This window comes from Gorilla gorilla, chromosome 10, assembly GCF_029281585.2.
Source record: "Gorilla gorilla gorilla isolate KB3781 chromosome 10, NHGRI_mGorGor1-v2.1_pri, whole genome shotgun sequence".
NCBI lineage: Eukaryota > Metazoa > Chordata > Mammalia > Primates > Hominidae > Gorilla > Gorilla gorilla.
Window position 1 is genome coordinate 38,625,766 of NC_073234.2, and position 17,648 is coordinate 38,643,413.

The window sequence follows — 17,648 nt, forward strand, 5'->3', positions numbered from 1 at the left end:
AAGGAGGCATCCACTCAGATCTGAGCTGATCGAAGGCGTTTCCCATGTTGGTGGCTCCTTACTGAGAAGCATGTCAGGTCTCAGGTCTCTAGCTCCCTGATGCCTGGGAGCTGTTGGGTTCATATAGAATGCAATTCCCCAAGCCACTTCCATTTGTTGTAGAAATGGCAACATTCTGCCACAACCGATCGATAGCTGAAAAGTGGCTGTCAGGAACCACTTTGGAATCAGAAGGTCTGGGAACGGGAGGCACCGCTGGGAATAGACCCAGGAAATGTTGCTCATGGTTATCGATCCTGCAGCCTCTCCTATAGACATCTGCTTTGGGGAACGCTGTTCCCTCAAAAGTCCTTGACTGGGCAATAGCTGTTAGATACATTTTTTGGAGTGTATGAGTTTCCTGAGCCTTGAGATGAGTGGTTTTGGTTTTTTTTTTCCCCCTGGACCCAGGATATCACCCTAGAAATTCAACAGTGTAGGCCACACATTCTCAGACATCCCAGTGCTTATGAATCACCAGGGGATCTTATTACAATGCAGATTCTGATGCAGTAATCTCATGGTGGAACCTGAGATTCTGCATTTCTAACAAGCTCCCAGGTGAAGCCAATGCTGCTGGCCCACAGCATCATTTGAGTAACAGGGATCTAGAGCTGCACTGTCAAATACATTCAACACTAGCCATATGTGACTGCTTAAATTTAAAGCTAAGTTCATTAAACTTCAATAAAACGAAAAATTCAGTTCCTTGCCTGCACTAACCACAATTTAAGTGCTTAGTACCCGCATGTGGTTAGTGCCTGCCATATTGGACTGCACAAACAAAACCATTACCATGATCACAAAAGGTGCTATTCGATAACCCTGGGTTAGAGCAAGACTCTGTTGCATCATTCATTCATTCATTCATCCATCCGTCCATTTATTCACCGAGCATTTGTTATGTGCCAAGAAGTATGGTTGGGGCTGGAGCATTGAGGCACACTTCCAGCTAGCAGAAAACATAAACATAAGCTAACTAGAATGCAATGCACTTAAAAGAGAGATGCCTCTCATGTGGTGAGGGATTCAGAGCTGGGAACAGTGAACTCTGCCATGCAAGTGGGAAAACAAAAACATCTCTTGGCATTTCATGTGTGACTTGAACCAAGCAATGGTTGTAACAGAATCAGAGCATTTATGAGATTGGCTACTGACAATGCATTTTCACCATTTCAGGGCCATAATCATCAGAAATGGAGAAATTATCCCCATGTCTTCAGAATTTACCCCCGAGACGGAGCGCCAGCGACTTCAGTACCTGGTAAGAGTCATCTAGGCTTGGCAGAGGGCAGTGGCATCAGGGATGGCATCGGAGCTGTTCTGGAGGAACACGTTGCTACTGACATGGGAGCAGGCTCACCGCATTCAAATGACATATGGTATTAACTCCCCCACACACACCTTCTGGATCACACATCCTGGCTCCGTGTGTGACGACACACTCCACCTCCGTGAATTTATTATTGTGGCTGATTTTCTCCCATCTGTGACCAACTGAAGACATGGTGTGCTCTGGTTTTGTTTTTTTTTTTTTGTTTTTTTTTTTTTAATGGCTTCTTATGTACAATGTGAAATGCAGTTTTGAAAAACACAGATACCTTCTTCCATGGCCCGCTACTCACTTTAACTCAAACAGGGAACTTGGTCTGATTCCCGTTGTGAGGAAGAATCTGCCCACATGGCAGCTCTAAGGTCTCTGCTGACATGCCACTACTTCATGCTCAGATATGAAGTCTTACAGGCCCTTTGGAAAAGGTGCAGGTGTCAGAAAATCTGTTTCTATCCTGAAAATAAGTTCTCTATGTAGATTATTCTCTTTGGAATGAAATTATGAGCGGGCTCAGTTTTCTGGGAAACAGAATAGACTCACTTCCTTGTCTTCAAATTCCAGGGGCAAGGGTATTAGGCTTAGAATCTTGGTTTAAAGTGACTCTGGTAATCATCCCAGGTGGGCTTGGGGCAGATACCTCTAGGAACTAACCCTGTGAATCATAGTTCTGTGGATGAAATATTTTCTCACCAACTGGATTTCTTTGTAGACAACACAGCTAAAGTAGTGCCCATCTGCTCTTAGGAAACAATTGATCCAGGCTACTCAAAAAGGACTTTGCATCTCTGCATTTCAGTATGTGTGGTCAGGATTTAATTAATTTGGTTGATTTAGAAAGTAGCTCTGCACTTTCCTTCCATTTCCATGTCTGTGTTTTCGTTCATTTTATTCTATGAACTGTGTCACTTTAACTACTTATTTGGTGTATAAGACAGCAGGAATCCAAAATGATTGTAAAAACAGTACTTCGATCTTTCACCTACTGTTGCTTTCTAACCTTTGTGGTGGTGTCTTAAGCTGATAAACTTGAAACCACTACTAGGGAATCCAGGCTTCAGACCTCGCCATTTTCTTTGGTAGTCTAGGCCGGTGGAAAGGACCCCACTGCAGCCTTCAGATCTTCTTTCTGGCCCCAGCTGTGTTACCAGCTGGACAGTTTTGTGCAAGTTTCTTAACCTTTCCTGACCTCGGTTTATCACTTGTGAAATGGAGAGCTAGACGATAGGGTCACCAAGGGCCTCTGAGCTGCAAGGGTCCCTCCAAGTAGAATTCATTACAGCTGGCCTCTCTGCCACCTGTCTGGCTTTCTCCACTCTGTTCCACAAGGCTATCCAAGTGACCTTATCACCCACCTTGTCACTCCCCTGTCTAAAAGCCTTTGGCTCCCTGCAATTTACAGAATGCAGACTGCCCTTCTTGGCCTTGCTGGAATCCTGGCCCCTGCCCACATCTCCAGTCCTATCTCAATGTTGCCGCCACCACCACTGCCACCAGGCATCCCATGCTCCAGCCACAGAGAACTACCTTCCATTTCCAGGACATATCATGATTTCTCTGATCTCTGACCCCCATGCCTTTGGAAGTATGGTCTGCCTCGATGGCCTTTTCTTTCTTTTCTGTTAGGAAAACTCCTCTTCATTCTTTAAGACCCCAGCACAAATATCACTTCTTCTGCAGTGTCCCCTAATCCTCCTAGGGAGTCAGTCCCCAGTGCTTGTACCACAGCTTCCCTGCAGTGTGGCTCTCAGCATATGGTGTTGCTTGTTCAGGTCTCTCCCCCTCTTCAGACTGAGTACTGGAGGGCAGGCCACTTACCTTAGTCACCTCGTATTGCCAGTATTCAACACAGCACCTGGCACAGAGGAGATACAGAACCAGTATCTGTTTACTGAATGAAAGATTTAAAAACAGGCTGGGCACGGTGGCTCATGCCTGTAATCCCAGCACTTTGGAAGGCTGAGGTGGGAGGATCGCTTGAGCCCAGGAGTTCAAGACCAGTCTGGGCAACATGGCAAAATGGTGTCTCTCCAAAACAAATCCAAAAAAAAATTAGCCAGGCATGGTGGTGTTTGCCTGTAGTCCCACCTACTCAGGAGGCTGAAGTGGGAGGATCACTTGAGCCCAGAAGGCAGAGGTTACAGTGAACCAAGACTGCACCACTGCACTCCTGGGGCAGCCTAGGTAAAGAGTGAGACCTTGTCTCTTTAAAAAAAAAAAAAATTAAAAACAATATTCATATTGACTTCTAGATCATTACCAAACAGTCCTTTCTCTGCTACACTCCGCCCAAACATTTCACAGCAGGGTATGAAGCCTTTGCCTCCCTTGTCTCTATTATATCCTATCCTTACCTTCCGTTGTTTTTTTGTTTTTTGTTTTGAGACAGGGTTTCACTCTGTCATCCAGTCTAAACTGTAGTAGCACAACCATGGCTCACTGTGGCCTCAACCTCCTAGGCCCAACAAATCCTCCTACCTCAGCCTCTGTTTAGCTAGGACTACAGGTGCACCACCATGCCTGGCTAATTATTTTTTTCCTTTGTAGAGATGGGGGGTCTCACTGTCTTGCCAGGGCTGGTCTTAAATTCCTGGGCTCAAGCAATCCTCTCGCCTCAGCCTCCCAAATTGCTGGGGGTTACAAGCGTGAGCCACCATGCACAGCCCACCTCCTGCTCATTATTGAAACCCATTTCCTATTCAGGTTTCTGTTTTCCTACAAGAGGCAATGAATAATAAGTTAACTTTTTGCACTTTCTGTTTTAAAATGATTTCATCTTTTCATGTTACAAGAATGGACCTGGGAGGTTAACTTGGTTGGGGGAAGTATAGGAATGCTGACATTTTCAGATTCCCAAATGTCAGCGGTATATTTCGGGATGGTTGAAATAAGATGCATGTGGCTTCAGATCTCACATAAGTGTATGTAATTTCCACAGGGAACTTCAGTGACTCCCAATTTCTTCAACAGTAATGGGATAGAAAACTTCAGAAGGCTGTGTAAGAACTAATACATGCCGTACTGTTTTGTGACACACAGTACTACTCATTTAGCTATTGTTTGAGGAATTAAAGTCTTACCACTACAAATCTGTCTTCATCTGTTTGGGCTGCTGTAGCAAAAAACCATAAACTGGGTAGTTAATAAACAACAGAATTAATTTCTCATAGATGTAGAGGCTGGGAAGTCCAACATCAAGGTGCTGGTAGAGTCAAGGTCTGGTGAGGGCTCTACTTCCTGATTTGTAGGCGGCTGTCTTTTTTTTAATTTTCTTTAAAAAAAAAAAAATTCATGTGGCAGAAGGCACAAGGATGCTCCCTGGAGCCTCTTTTATAAGGGCTCTAATCCCATTTGTGAGGGCTCTACCCTCATGACCTAATCACTTCCCAAAGGCCCCACATCTAAATGCCATCACATTGGGGATTTGGCTTCAACATGTGAGTTTTGGGGAGATACTTTCAGTCGGTAGCAAAGATCCCACTGGCCTGCAAACCAGGGTAATTTTTTTTCTCGTTTTTATTTAAGAACCATTTCTAATGTTGCTAAGATTAATGCATAATTTGGTGTCGCTCTTAAACAATCAGTGTGGACACTATTAGTCCACAGAACCGAACCTAATGTCTGAATTTTTAAAAGGTGAAAATGCTGCCTATATCCTTTTTAATCCTTACTCCTAAATCAAATGGGTTACTCTAGTTTATAACTAAAAACATTTCTCCTCAGACATCAGGAGTTTAAATAATCAGAACATAAAATACCCGGAGTTAGAATATTCATAGCATAAAATAATCTTATGGTGAAATCTTTATGGTAAATACTTGAGGGAATTAGAGGTTAATAGTGTAAAATCTTGAAAATAGTATCGGCCAGGCATGGTGGCTCACATCTGTAATCCTAGCACTTTGAGAGGCCAAGGTGGGCAGATCACAAGGTCAGGAGTTCGAGACCAGCCTGGCCAACATGGTGAAACCCCATCTCTACTAAAAATACCAAAAAAAATTAGCTGGGTGTGGTGGCACATGCCTCTAATCCCTGCTACTCAAGAGGCTGAGGCAGGAGAATTGCTTGAACCTGGGAGGCGGAGGTTGCAGTAAGCCGAGATTGTGCCACTGCAACTCCAGCCTGGGCAACAGAGCAAGACTCCATCTTGGCAGGGAGGGGGGTGGAGAAAATAGTATCAACTATGAGAGGAAAATAGGAGTGTGATGTGGATTTCTCCCAGCCCAGTCATGAGTCATGTGACCTCTAGCTTCCCCTCACACTATGTCTCTGAATCTCCTTTCTTCCTGAATGAAATGGGTAGCAATACTTCCTTTTAGGTATTCATAACATGCTCAGAAATTAAAATGAAAAGTAATTGCATGGTAATATAAAATACAGTATACTGTGTTATAATTTTAAGTGCATGTAATCCTACTGATTCATTATTGTAAGCATTCGTTCCCTTGAGTGATTACAAAATAGTTTAGTACAATGATAGTTGTATCATCTTCCTTAACGTGGCCTCATCAGTTAGTAGTCACTGAAAAATTAACAGTGTATTCCTTGTTCTTAGGGTAAATCAAATTTTATATTTAGGGTATATGAAGAAACATCTATGATAGAGTCATTAAAACTTCTGGGTCCCCATCCTGGCTAACATGGTGAAACTCCATCCCTACTAAAAATACAAAAAAATTAGCCGGGCGTAGTGGCGGGCGCCTGTAGTCCCAGCTACTGGGGAGGCTGAGGCAGGAGAATGGCGTGAACCCGGGAGGCAGAACTTGCAGTGAGCCGAGATTGCACCACTGCACTCCAGCCTGGGTGACAGAGCGAGACTCTCTCAAAAAAAAAAAAAACCGAAAACAAAAAAAAACTTCTGGGTCCCTAGCCACTTGCATTGAGCAGATGTCTGCAGTCCCAGGTCTGTTTGACTTGTAGAAATGGTTAATGCTTTTCTTGCTAGTGAAGAAGGTGGTCAGAGTCCTTTCTACATGAATCATTTTGATCCACATCAAAGAGGAATGTTCAGTGTTCTTGGTATGCACAGTCTGGACATTCGGGGATTATGGAACTGGAAGCAGATTACAAGATGATGGATGTGGCAGGCACATTAATTTTGTTTGGTCTTGCATTCTGACCTCAGAGGGCCCTTCATGTGGCTCTCTGAGTAATGTGAACTTTGTTTCATAGATTCTCAGGCAGGGTGATTAACTGAGCAGGCTTGAGGGTTTGACATGTTCACACGGAATGTGGCAGGTGTGTGATGAGGAGTTCAAGGGACGGGCACTCCTGCCTCAGCACCAGGGAGAGCTGATGATTTGCAGTCGTGACTAACCCTTGCTCTTCTGTTGCTGGGTTTTGTTTCTAAGGTCTCCATGGTGATTGAAATAAAATATTTAAGGGGCTTCACCAAGCTGGACAGAATGTTTTGGTGGAGTCAAGGCTCAGATAGGAGGGAAGGGCGTCTGGTTGATGGACATTTCACAACAGATTTTACTGTTCTGATACTGTGGCCTCAAGGAAATCACCCCTACCTTTGCTTCAGGTCACAGCCAGAAATGGATCTCCCTCAGGAGACATCCATAGCCCTGAGGTATGAGAGTGATGGTTTTCCCTCCATTCTGCCAGTACATATTTATAAACTCTGATTTGATTACATTAAGTTGTGCCGGTGTCATCATATCTTCAAATAACATACTTCTGTCCTTGCAGAATAATCCAAGTTTGCAGCTGTTTTTCATCAAGGGCAATGTATAGAAGAGATGAACGTGGGTTTCAAGTACATATTTGATGAACACAAGTGCAACATTATCTGAGGTGATTTCTTGCAGTGTCCTTGGAACTACCCCCAGCTCTCAATGCCGAGCCGGGTTCTGTTTGTCTGCTGTTTCCCTGGTGCTGCTTGGCTCTCTGGGATTTTTCCTGCTCAAGAGTTGTCTGCAGAAAAGTATTCCTTAAGCCTGAACCTGCTTTGAAGACAGGAGGCTATAAGTGGGGAGGTACAAGCGTGCTGGTGGGTCAAAATGACAGGTGCACCACCTTGGCATCCCACCTAACCTTGAGAGCAGGTGGCTAAAGCCGGCAAGCCTGGCTTTATTCAAAAAGAGACAGTTTCACCATCTCTGTGTTTTGCTCCTTAGGAGAATGTCTGAGTCATAAAAAAATCCACTCCAGTCCCACCTACTTCCTCATTTAACCTCCTTTCATAAAATGGCATATGAGGTTCAAATTTTCTAATTATAAAATGGCAGACTAAAAGCTATTGTGGTATTTTTTCTGTTTACAATAGGTCCCCTGGATCACATAGAAATTTAAATGTGAACTTCTCTTAAAATCTTCGTAAACCAGGCAGAATTTTATTCATATTCAATTCTGTAATAGCTTATATATACAAGCTCTGTTCTTGTTACTTTGAGATTTTTGACAACAAATTAAGAACAGAGTTCTTTATGAAAGAATCCAACCTATACATATTTGGGTCTCAGCCATTTCACATTTTTTCTAACCCAAACCAAAATATTCTATTCCTGCACTGTAAATCAGGCAGCCAGCCTTGGCTCTGGAAAAGCTGTCTCATTTGACTGTTAGTGTGACTGTTAGTGATCACCAGTGGTTTGGCTGACATTATTAATTTCATTTCATTCTTGACCTTAGACTTTCTATCTTGATAAATCATCTTGAATTGCAAGGCTTCCAATCCTCTTCTCATATAATCTGATGAGATTTTCCCCCTCTAAGGGCAAGAGAAAGGAGAGATTACTCAATTTAAAAAAAAAGATTTGTATTGTACACGGAAAATTCTTATTTTGATTACTTTCTCTCAAATGCTGTGAGGTCTGAACATTTAAAAAATTAATTAATGTATAAGTTTTAGGTAGAGGATTCTAGTTTTTAGTCAGAGAACTTTACAAAAGATTTTCTGTCGTGGAATCTGCCATCTCATTTATCTTATTTAACACGTAAGTATTCTTATTTTCCACATTCTGCTGATGAGGGTGGAAATTGGAACAACTCCTTTGAAAAAGAGTTTGGCAGTCTCCCTAAAGTTGAAAGTGCTGTGGTCCAGCAGTGTTACTCCTAAGTGTGTACCTAACAGAAATGTGTACGAATGTTTACCCAAAGACCAGAGCGTGCATAGCAGCACTGTTTGTAACAGCTTAAACGGGAAACTTTCATGCGTGTCCATGTGAAGAGACCACCAAACAGGCTTTGTGTGAGCAATAAAGCTGTTTATTTCACCTGGATGCAGGTGGGCTGAGTCCGAAAAGAGAGTCAGCAAAGGGAGATAGGGGTGGGGCCGTTTTATAGGATTCAGGTAGGTAAAGGAAAATTACAGTCAAAGGGGGGTTGTTCTCTGGCGGGCAGAGTGGGGGTCACAGGGTGCTCAGTAGGGGAGCTTTTGAGCCAGGATGAGCCAGGAGAAGGAATTTCACAAGACCATGTGATCAGTTAAGGCAGGAACAGGCCATTTTCACTTCTTTTGTGGTGAAATGTCATCAGTTAAGGCAGGAACTGGCCATCTGGATGTGTACGTGCAGGTCACAGGGGATATGATGGCTTATCCGAATGCCCCTGGAAAGTAGAATGGGTAAATAAATAATGAAATAATCACAGGATGGAATTAACGTACAGCACGGAGAATGAGCAAGTTGCAATTACACACAACATGGATGAATTTATCAGACTTAATACCTAGCAAAGAGGGCATCCTGTAGGATTTCAGATGAAGCACAGAAACAGGCAAGGCCAGTCTTGAAGTTGGAATAGTACCCCTTTGGGGCAGTGGCAGTGATTGGATGGGGTGCTGATGATGGGGTGCTGGTCCCAGGATGCTGGTAATGTTCTTTCTTGAGCTGGATGCCAGCTACACAGGTGTGTTCAATTTGTGAAACTTCATCAGCTTGTATGTGTATGAGAAGAGCACTTTACCACATATAATTCACTGAAAAGTTTAAGTAGTTTCACTTTATTTAACTCTATGTATCCTTTCTTTAACTGCACATTAGCCTTTGCAGGAGGGGCCATCTTTGGTGCCAATGTCTGCAGTCCTGCCTCCTCTCTGCCCCACTCTCTTCTCTCCTAGGATTACCTCCAAATGCCGTGCTGTCTCCCACTTCCCTGCCTTTGCCGTGGCCACACTTGCCCTAGAGCTCTTGCCTGACCAACTCTTAAGCTCCTTTGCAGATTCTCTCTGATCCTCTTCAGTGTGTGACCCACTCTGTTCCTTGGTCCCTGTGAATGGCTCCATTTCTGCCTGTAAGCCGCCCTCAGCCTCCCTCACTTGTGTGTGTCAGCTCTGAGCAGAGGGTCCTCTTTTTGTGTTCTTTGAGCCCCAAACCCCTAGCCCCTGGTACTTAGCATATGTAAGGGCTCAAATGTTAGTTGCATGAATTCCTTTGTCTGGATACCCCAAGCCCTGGGACAGTCTCCTTCTTGGCTGACACTACTCACTGGCCAGCTGACCACAAAGCAACAGGAAAAAAAAATTATCAAAAGGAGGAAGAAAATGAGGAAGCATTTTGTATTCCCTAGCAAGCAATTTTGAGTAACCTCAAAGCCCCATCTTTGTGTCCACTGGAAGGCTGGTGCTCAGCCCTCCGCTGGAGCCCTGGTCACCTTAGACTTCTCCCATAACCAGGGCTAGTTTCCTCCCTGGGGTCTGAGTTCCCTGCTTCCGGCTACCCTTTTTTCCTTGCCCTGCTGAGGTGCTCAAAACTCTCCCTGAGCCCAGGAAGGTGGAGCTTCAGGGCCATGTGATCTAGAGTGAGACAGCCTTGGGTTCAGGTTGCTCACCTACTCTAGACTTCTGGCCTCCATCTTGCCTAGTGAGAGGCTTACTGGAAGGTTCTGGAAGGTGCCTCTTCTTCAGGCTTGTTCCCTCCTGTTATGTCTCCATTCTTCAGGGTACTCAGAGACTTTCTTTGGGATGGAGTTGTTGTATTTTTCCACAGTGCAATGCTCGTCTCCCTTCTCTTCCTTTGCAACCAGTTTCTGCTCAGGACTAGAGAGGAGAGTGGCCATAGAAAGACATCCAATTCCCCTACTCAAACTTTGGTGTCCTGCCCTGACACAGTCAGTTGTTCCAGCATCCTTTCCTGAGAGGTGTCCTTGTTCCTGGCCAGATATAACCATGTTTGTAAGTTTCCTTTTTTTAGCTGCTCAGATCACTAAGTGATGAGGATATGTCGTATTCTCTTTTTAACAAATCTGTGCTCTTTAGAGTCCCTAAGAGTCTTGGTTACTTGCATTTGGTCTTGCTACGGCAGAGGTTATCAAGCTTTTTCCCCCAGGTGATATTTGTGGCACACACATGAACTTGGGGTATACCTCCACCCTCTCCCCTCATTTAGTAGCATTCTGTTGTGTTTCCTTGAAGGAAAACCTCAAAATTTAGGATTAAAATGGAGGTACAAGAAGAGATCCTTTTTTTTTAATCGGAGGGTGGGCTGCTACACTTTAAATTGCATTTTAAGGCTGGGCGTGGTGGCTCATGCCTGTAATCCCAGCACTTTGGGAGGCCGAGGGGAATGGATCACCTGAGGTCTGGAGGTCAACACCAGGCTGGCCAACATGGTGAAACCCCGTCTGTACTAAAAATACCAAAATTAGCCAGGCATGGTGGTGCATGCCTGTAGTCCCAGCTACTCAGGAGGCTGAGGTGGGAGAATCACTTGAACCTGGGAGGCAGACATTGCAGTGAGCCAAGATTGCATCACTGCATTCCGGCCTGGGCAACAGAGTGAGAATCCACCTCAAATAATAATAATAATAATAATAATAATAATAATAATAATAATATAATAATAATAATAATAATTGCATTTTAATATCAACTGCTAATTTATAGGTTTCCCATCTGCAGGCTTATTAAGTGAAGAGACAAAGCATTATTATTTAGGTATTCTTAGGATTGTAAAATAACATCATGGGGTTTTAAAAACCACATGCCGCCATGCACATGTGTTTTTATGGGAAGACATCTATCAATTTATAAGAAGTTAACTAAATCCAAACTACGTGGGTCCAAGATGGTTTTTATACAATATGGGCCTTACTTTTAACTTTTTCAAAAGATTGAAGGCTGTGTTATCTTATAGTTTAAATAATCACTAAGTTGTGATTGTGTAGAGCAGGTCAGAATGTCCTGTATTCATTCTTTTAGCAAATACTTATTCAGCACCTTTACTATGTTGGGTGCTATGCTGGGCACTAGAGTGTAGTTAAGGTTTTAAAAATGATGAACACATGGCCGGGCATGGTGTCTCATGGCTGTAATCCCAGCACTTTGGGAGGCTGAGGCAGGTGAATCACCAGAGATTAGGAGTTCTAGACCAGCCTAGTCAACATGGTGAAACCCTGTCTCTACTAAAAATACAAAAATTTCCTGGGCATGGTAGCGGGCGCCTGTAATCCTAGCTACTCAGGAGGCTTAGCCAGGACAATTGCTTGAACCCAGGAGGCGGAGGTTGCAGTGAGCCAAGATCAAGCCATTGCATTACAGCCTGGGTGACAAGAGTGAAACTCTGTCTCAAAAAAAAAAAGTCAGTAAATTATTAGCAAACTAGCAAATTCCTGCCCCAACACTTTACAGACTTTGGGCTTATTGCTCATGGTAAATCCTAAGTAAAATCATTTTGAAGACTCAGGACTCCAGAATGCTGACTTGAGCAATGCTTCCAGAGGCACAGACCAGTACAAATGAAGTAATTCTAGCCAGTCATGGTCACCTGAATTCTGGGCAGGCCCTAAGAAGTTTCCAAATCCCCAAGTTGTTTGGCCACTCTGCTTTTGCGGACAAAATATCTCTGCGCTGGCCTGATGGGAATCTGCGGCTTCCACATCCCGGTATTGGAGCCAGGCCCCTGCCCTGCTTGCCTCTTCTCCAGGATTTTGGCTTTCCCTAAAATTATTAGAACAAGAAGCAGTAACGCTCTTCTCAGCAGTCTTTTAAAACTTGCTTTAAACACTGGCTTCTCAAAAAACTAATTTTTAGAGGGTTTTTTTTTTTCAAATGAAGGTAATCTGTGTCCAATGGTCAAAATATCCACAATTATGGGTACATTAAAAAGAAAACCCTCAGATAACTTTTTTTAATATTTTGATGACTGTACATGTGTAAACATGTGTGCATATAAGACTAGACAAACTTTTATGATTGCACGAAAAGATAGACTAATAAGCATAAATGTTTTCCTCAGAAAACCAACAGGTTTTTACAAATTGTGTGCAGCCGTGTATTTTAGCATCTCATTTTTCATTAAGCAACCATATGTTTGCTCTGTTTGTACCAAGTTCTTGAGATGAGTTCCTTTAACGCCATTAACTCCATAGGGTTTGACATATGCAACAGCAGTAAGTATTGAATGTGCTGGTAAGGAGGTGGGTGGTGATTTTTTAAAAAAGAGAGAGTGGTAAAAATATATCACAGGTACACATGGAGTACTTATAATTTCTATGGTAAGCATGATTATGACAGAAAATGAATCATGCCACCTGTGCTGTGTCAGTTAGCAACAGAGGAAGAAAAATCAGAAGGATGGAGAAATCTAAGAGTGTGGCATCAGTATCAGTGAGGGGGTGACTATGACAGTATTTCCTCAGAACTAAGACACCTGTTTGTTTTTTAACATATCTGAATTTTATATTTGATTTTTGCTGCCAGCCAGGGGACAGGCATGACGTGTCATCTCCTGGACATATGTGAACATCAAAAGGGCAGACACCTGCAGGGGTGGAAAAGATTTCCTCACCCATCACAAGGTCCCCCATAACAAAAGACAAGATAAACAAGAGAAAAGCATACGAATCTATTTAATATAAGTTTTACATGACACAGGAGACTTTATGAGAAATTGAAGACCTAAAGAAATAGGTAAACTTTGTATATTTTTATGCTTAAGTTTGAGGAAGACTGGACAGTCATGGAGAAATATAATTGGATAAAGTGGGTGTGATCTAATGGGAATAAACTGGGGAGAATTTAGCAAGGCTGTTTGTTCAGATTCTTCTGTATCCCTGTGTCTTCAGAGTTAAAGATGTTTCTTTCCTCTGGATATGGGGCGGGCACCTCTGGAATGAGGATCCTGTGACCTGCTTCAGGGGAGAGGGACAAGGGGAAGTTGAGAGACTTTCCTGTTTCTGCTGTTTCCTCAAATGCCAAGGTGCCATTTTTGGGGGTGGAATGTCCTGAGTCCCAACACACCAAACTTTTGTGGGATGGGGGTCCAGCAGCTTGGAAGAACATCCTGCAGAGAAAAGTGAAGGGCTTGTTAAGCATCACTGGATCCAACTAATTGTGCGGAGGAGTTTGAGGAGGTGTGAATCAGACTTGTTTAGCCACATTCCTGAAGTGGGAGTCAGAAGTAAGCTGGCTCTAGAGGATTGCAAAGCTGGCTTAAGAACTTCTGCACCCTTAGCTTTGAGGCTTCCAGTGCTGTTGTGGATTACTTAAAAAATGCTGCGTCACCGGTGCCCTCATGAAACACACAACACTTCTGTGTGGAAAATTATGAACATTCATGATTCAGAGTTGAAAAATGATGAGAGCAGTTGGATTCTAAATGTAAAAGTTTTGGAAACCTTAGCCAACCTACTTCAATTCTATATCCCTTATTAAATATATACAATAGTGATAGATAATAAAAATGTGTCTAGGTCTCAGCTCTTATGAAAAGGATAAAATTAAAATTTGAAGTGTTAAGAAAGAATTATACATATTTTAATTGGCTGCTTTTTCTTTTTCCTGGAAGTAATAAAATGATGGTGCATCTAATGGCGTATGTGTTTGATGAAATATCATACCCTGTTGTTATCCTGGAAGAAAGCAAGCAGTTTGTGGAAATCATGAAAGGCTCTGTATGTGAAGGCGCCTCAGAGTGACACAATATTTAAGGCCCTTTCAAACCTGCACATCCTCAGAGGGAGAGGGTAGGTGGCCCCTGCTGTTATCAAAGCTGTTGAGGAGTTCCCAACTAACCCACAGACATCTGCCTCAAGAGATCTTCTGACACAGCCACCCAGGCAAATGGATATCAGCCAAAAAGAGCCCAAGGGTCCCTGGTTTAAAGCACCATCAAAGGGCCTGCTCATCCTCCTGTTACGAGGCAAAGCGCCTGAAATCTCCACACTTACCCTTATATGGGAGAAGAGATTTCTTACCCATTCATGGCTGATGCCCCTATAACAAAAGACAGATTAACAAGAGAAAAGCAAACAAATTGATTTAATATAAGCTTATGTCACATAGATGTCTTCAGAAATAAAGCCCCAAGGAAACAGGGCAAACTGTATTTTTAGGGACAGTCATACAGAAGTTTGATCAAAGGACAAAAGATCTACTGGTAATAAACTCAGGGGTAGGGGTACTTAGCAAGGCTTGTTTGTTCAGCATCATCTTGGCATCCCTGTGTGATATTTCTTTCCTCTGGGTATGGTGCAGGGCCCCTCTGGAATCGGGTCTTAATAATCTATTTTCTGGGGAAGGTGAGCTAGGTCTCATGGCTTGCTTTAGAGGAGGAGTAAGGGGAATTCTCCTAGTTTCTATGGCCTGCTTCTCCTGTTTCCTCAAATGCCCAGGTACTATGATTGGAGGTAATGTTTCCTGAACAGGCATCACCTTCTTAGACATGGGGTTTGTTAAGAAATGTGCTCAGGAATGTCCTTTGGATTCTTACCTGTTTGTTAATAATATATATGCATGCCACGTATCTGTATTTACACACACACACACAGCCTTAGTCTGTCTGGTGCTGCTATAACAATACTACAAACTGAGTAATTTATAAAGAACAAAATTTATCACAGTTCTGGCATCTGGGAAGCCCCAAGATCAAGACACTAGCATCTGGTAAGGGCTTTCTTGCTCTGTTTTCACATGGCAGAAGGTGGAAGAGCTAGAGAGTGAACTCACTCTCACAAGCCCTTTTCTATAGCAGCATTAATTCACGAGGGCTCTACCTTCATGGCCTAAACACCTCCCAAAAAGTCTGCCTCCCAACATTGTTGCATTAGGGGTTAAATTGCCAACACATGAATTTTAGGAGACACATTCAGACCATAACATGTTCATTTGTATACAGATGGTTCCCAACTTACTTTTTTTTTTTAATCAGGGCAGCCTTCATTTTACAAAACAGAATGGAAGCACTGCTACTTTTTTTTTTTTTTTAACTTTCTGATGTTGTGAAAGCAATATGCATTCGGTAGAAATCATACTTCAAATTTATTTTGAATTTTGACCTTTTTCCAGGCTAGGGATATGTGGTATGATACTCTCCTGTGATGCTGGACAGTGGCAGTGAGCCAGCAGCTCCTAGTCAGCCACCCAATCATGAGGGTAAACAACCTACACTTTACAGTGGACTGTGTTGCCAGATGATTTTGCCCAACTGTAGGCTAATGTAAGTGTTCTGAGCACATTTAATGTAGGCCAGGCTAAGCTCTGATCAGTAGGCTAGTTGTATTAGATGCATTTTGACTTACAATATTTTCAGGTTACGATGGGTTTATTGGGATGTAACCCCACTGTAAACGGAGGAGCATCTGTGTACGTATGTATGTCTTCTATAAAGATCTGTGCATATATGACCCAGCACTCACAAGTTCATGCACACACACATATTGTTTGATGACCTGCTTTTTTACACTTAATGCAACTCTGTGTCATTGCATATTCTCTATAGTGTCATTGTAAGTGACACCATAGAATTCTTTTGTTTGAGTTTATGCTAGTTTATTTAATGAGTTATTCATTCAATGATTTCTTCTAGTTATTTAATGTTATAAATAATGTCAGAGACATTTTTGTGCCCATACTATGTGTGGCTCTGTGTGTGTGAATTCTTTTAACAAGGTTTACTGATTCAGACTTTGCTTGGTCTAAGTGCAAAGGATCACATGCCTCTTATGGCCCCTTTACTATCTTTTGTAAAAATGTGTGTTTAGGTTAAAGGCCCAACATATGGTTAGGATGAGGGTTATAACCATGATATTAAGCTCAGGCTCAAGATCCACCCAGTCCTGGGCGAATGACCTCGCGCTAGGTCTTAACCTCTCCAGGATGTAGTGTTCTCATTTGTAAATCTAATCGACTCCTGCTTTGTAAAATTGTTGGGGAGTAAGATCAGGTGTATGAAGTACCTGGTATGGGGCTGGCACATGGTAACCCCTAAGCCCATGTTAGTCCAGCTTGGGTAGTGGATTGTATTCATGCTGATACAATCTGAAAGTTCTGAAAGATCATAAAGGGCTTATAACAGATGCTGCTGTCCGTTGACCACTTATGCCTTTGTTCCTTAGTTTTCATGGGCGGACCAAAATAAAAGGAATAAAATAGTATGTACCCAGTAGGCATGACGAGCTTCATGGGCCTGTGACTTGTGCGGTCGCGGAGGGTGCCGTGCTTAGTTTAGTGCTCTGCTTAGTTTAATGCTCTGCTGTCCCTGTCTTGAAATTCTTGATTTTGAACACAGGCTCCCTGTTTCTGTTTTTCACCGGGCCCCACAAATGATGTAGCCAGTGTTGTCCAGAAGATTGTTAAGAGGGTGAAATTAGAACTCTCAAAGCACTGAGTGTAGTACTCAGGATATAATAGGATTCAATAATCACTAGGTGACTAATAATTTTTTGTAAGCAGAAACAACTAAGTATATTAATAGACATTACATTATGAAAACAGCAGTGTGAGATATATAATTAATCTCATTTACAGATAAACTGAGGCCCAAGAAATTAACCTGCTAAAACCACATTGCTTATGAAAGCAGAGCTTGGATTCACACCCAAATTCTTCTCACCCAAAGCACCACTGTTGACCTGACCTATTAAGTGTTAGTTCCCTTCATTCCTTCCCAGGAGAACCTCTCTGTAAAACCTCGTATTTAAGCTTCCTTGATACCCATCAGCACCCCAAGCCTTACTCCCAGCAGGATTTTCAGAGCCCCTCAAAGTGATCCAGAATTCCCACCAGACCTAGAAACTGTTGAGGCTACAGCAAATGGGAAGCACAGTTCTCCTGCTCACCTTCAGTCACCCTGTCTTATCCCATCCTGTCCTGTCCCCAAGCCTGCCCAGAATTACTTGCTCAGAGTTCCATATCTGGGCAAATATGACAAGCCTGGTGACAACTTAGCTTCCTTCCTTTGGTTCCTGAAAAACTTAGCATTGGATGACTAACATCTAACTAATACCTCCAGACCTTCATGAGAATCAGTGAGAGATCTGCCGGCATTGGGTCCTAGCAAAGTAGCTGTAAGAGATGCCTACGACCCATACACTGAGGACCTGACCATCTGCCTGG

At 42.9% G+C, this 17,648-nt stretch overlaps 1 protein-coding gene across 2 annotated transcripts in view; it reads left to right on the forward strand.

The window, feature by feature from the left end:
* Positions 1 to 17,648, forward strand: part of PPM1H (protein phosphatase, Mg2+/Mn2+ dependent 1H) — a 293,293-nt gene that overhangs the window by 198,469 nt on the left and 77,176 nt on the right. For both annotated transcript variants that reach the window (XM_004053493.5, XM_055358103.2), the window contains exon 5: positions 1,219 to 1,303. In XM_004053493.5, the coding sequence (XP_004053541.2) occupies positions 1,219 to 1,303 (85 nt within the window). The remainder of the gene's footprint in view (positions 1 to 1,218; positions 1,304 to 17,648) is intronic.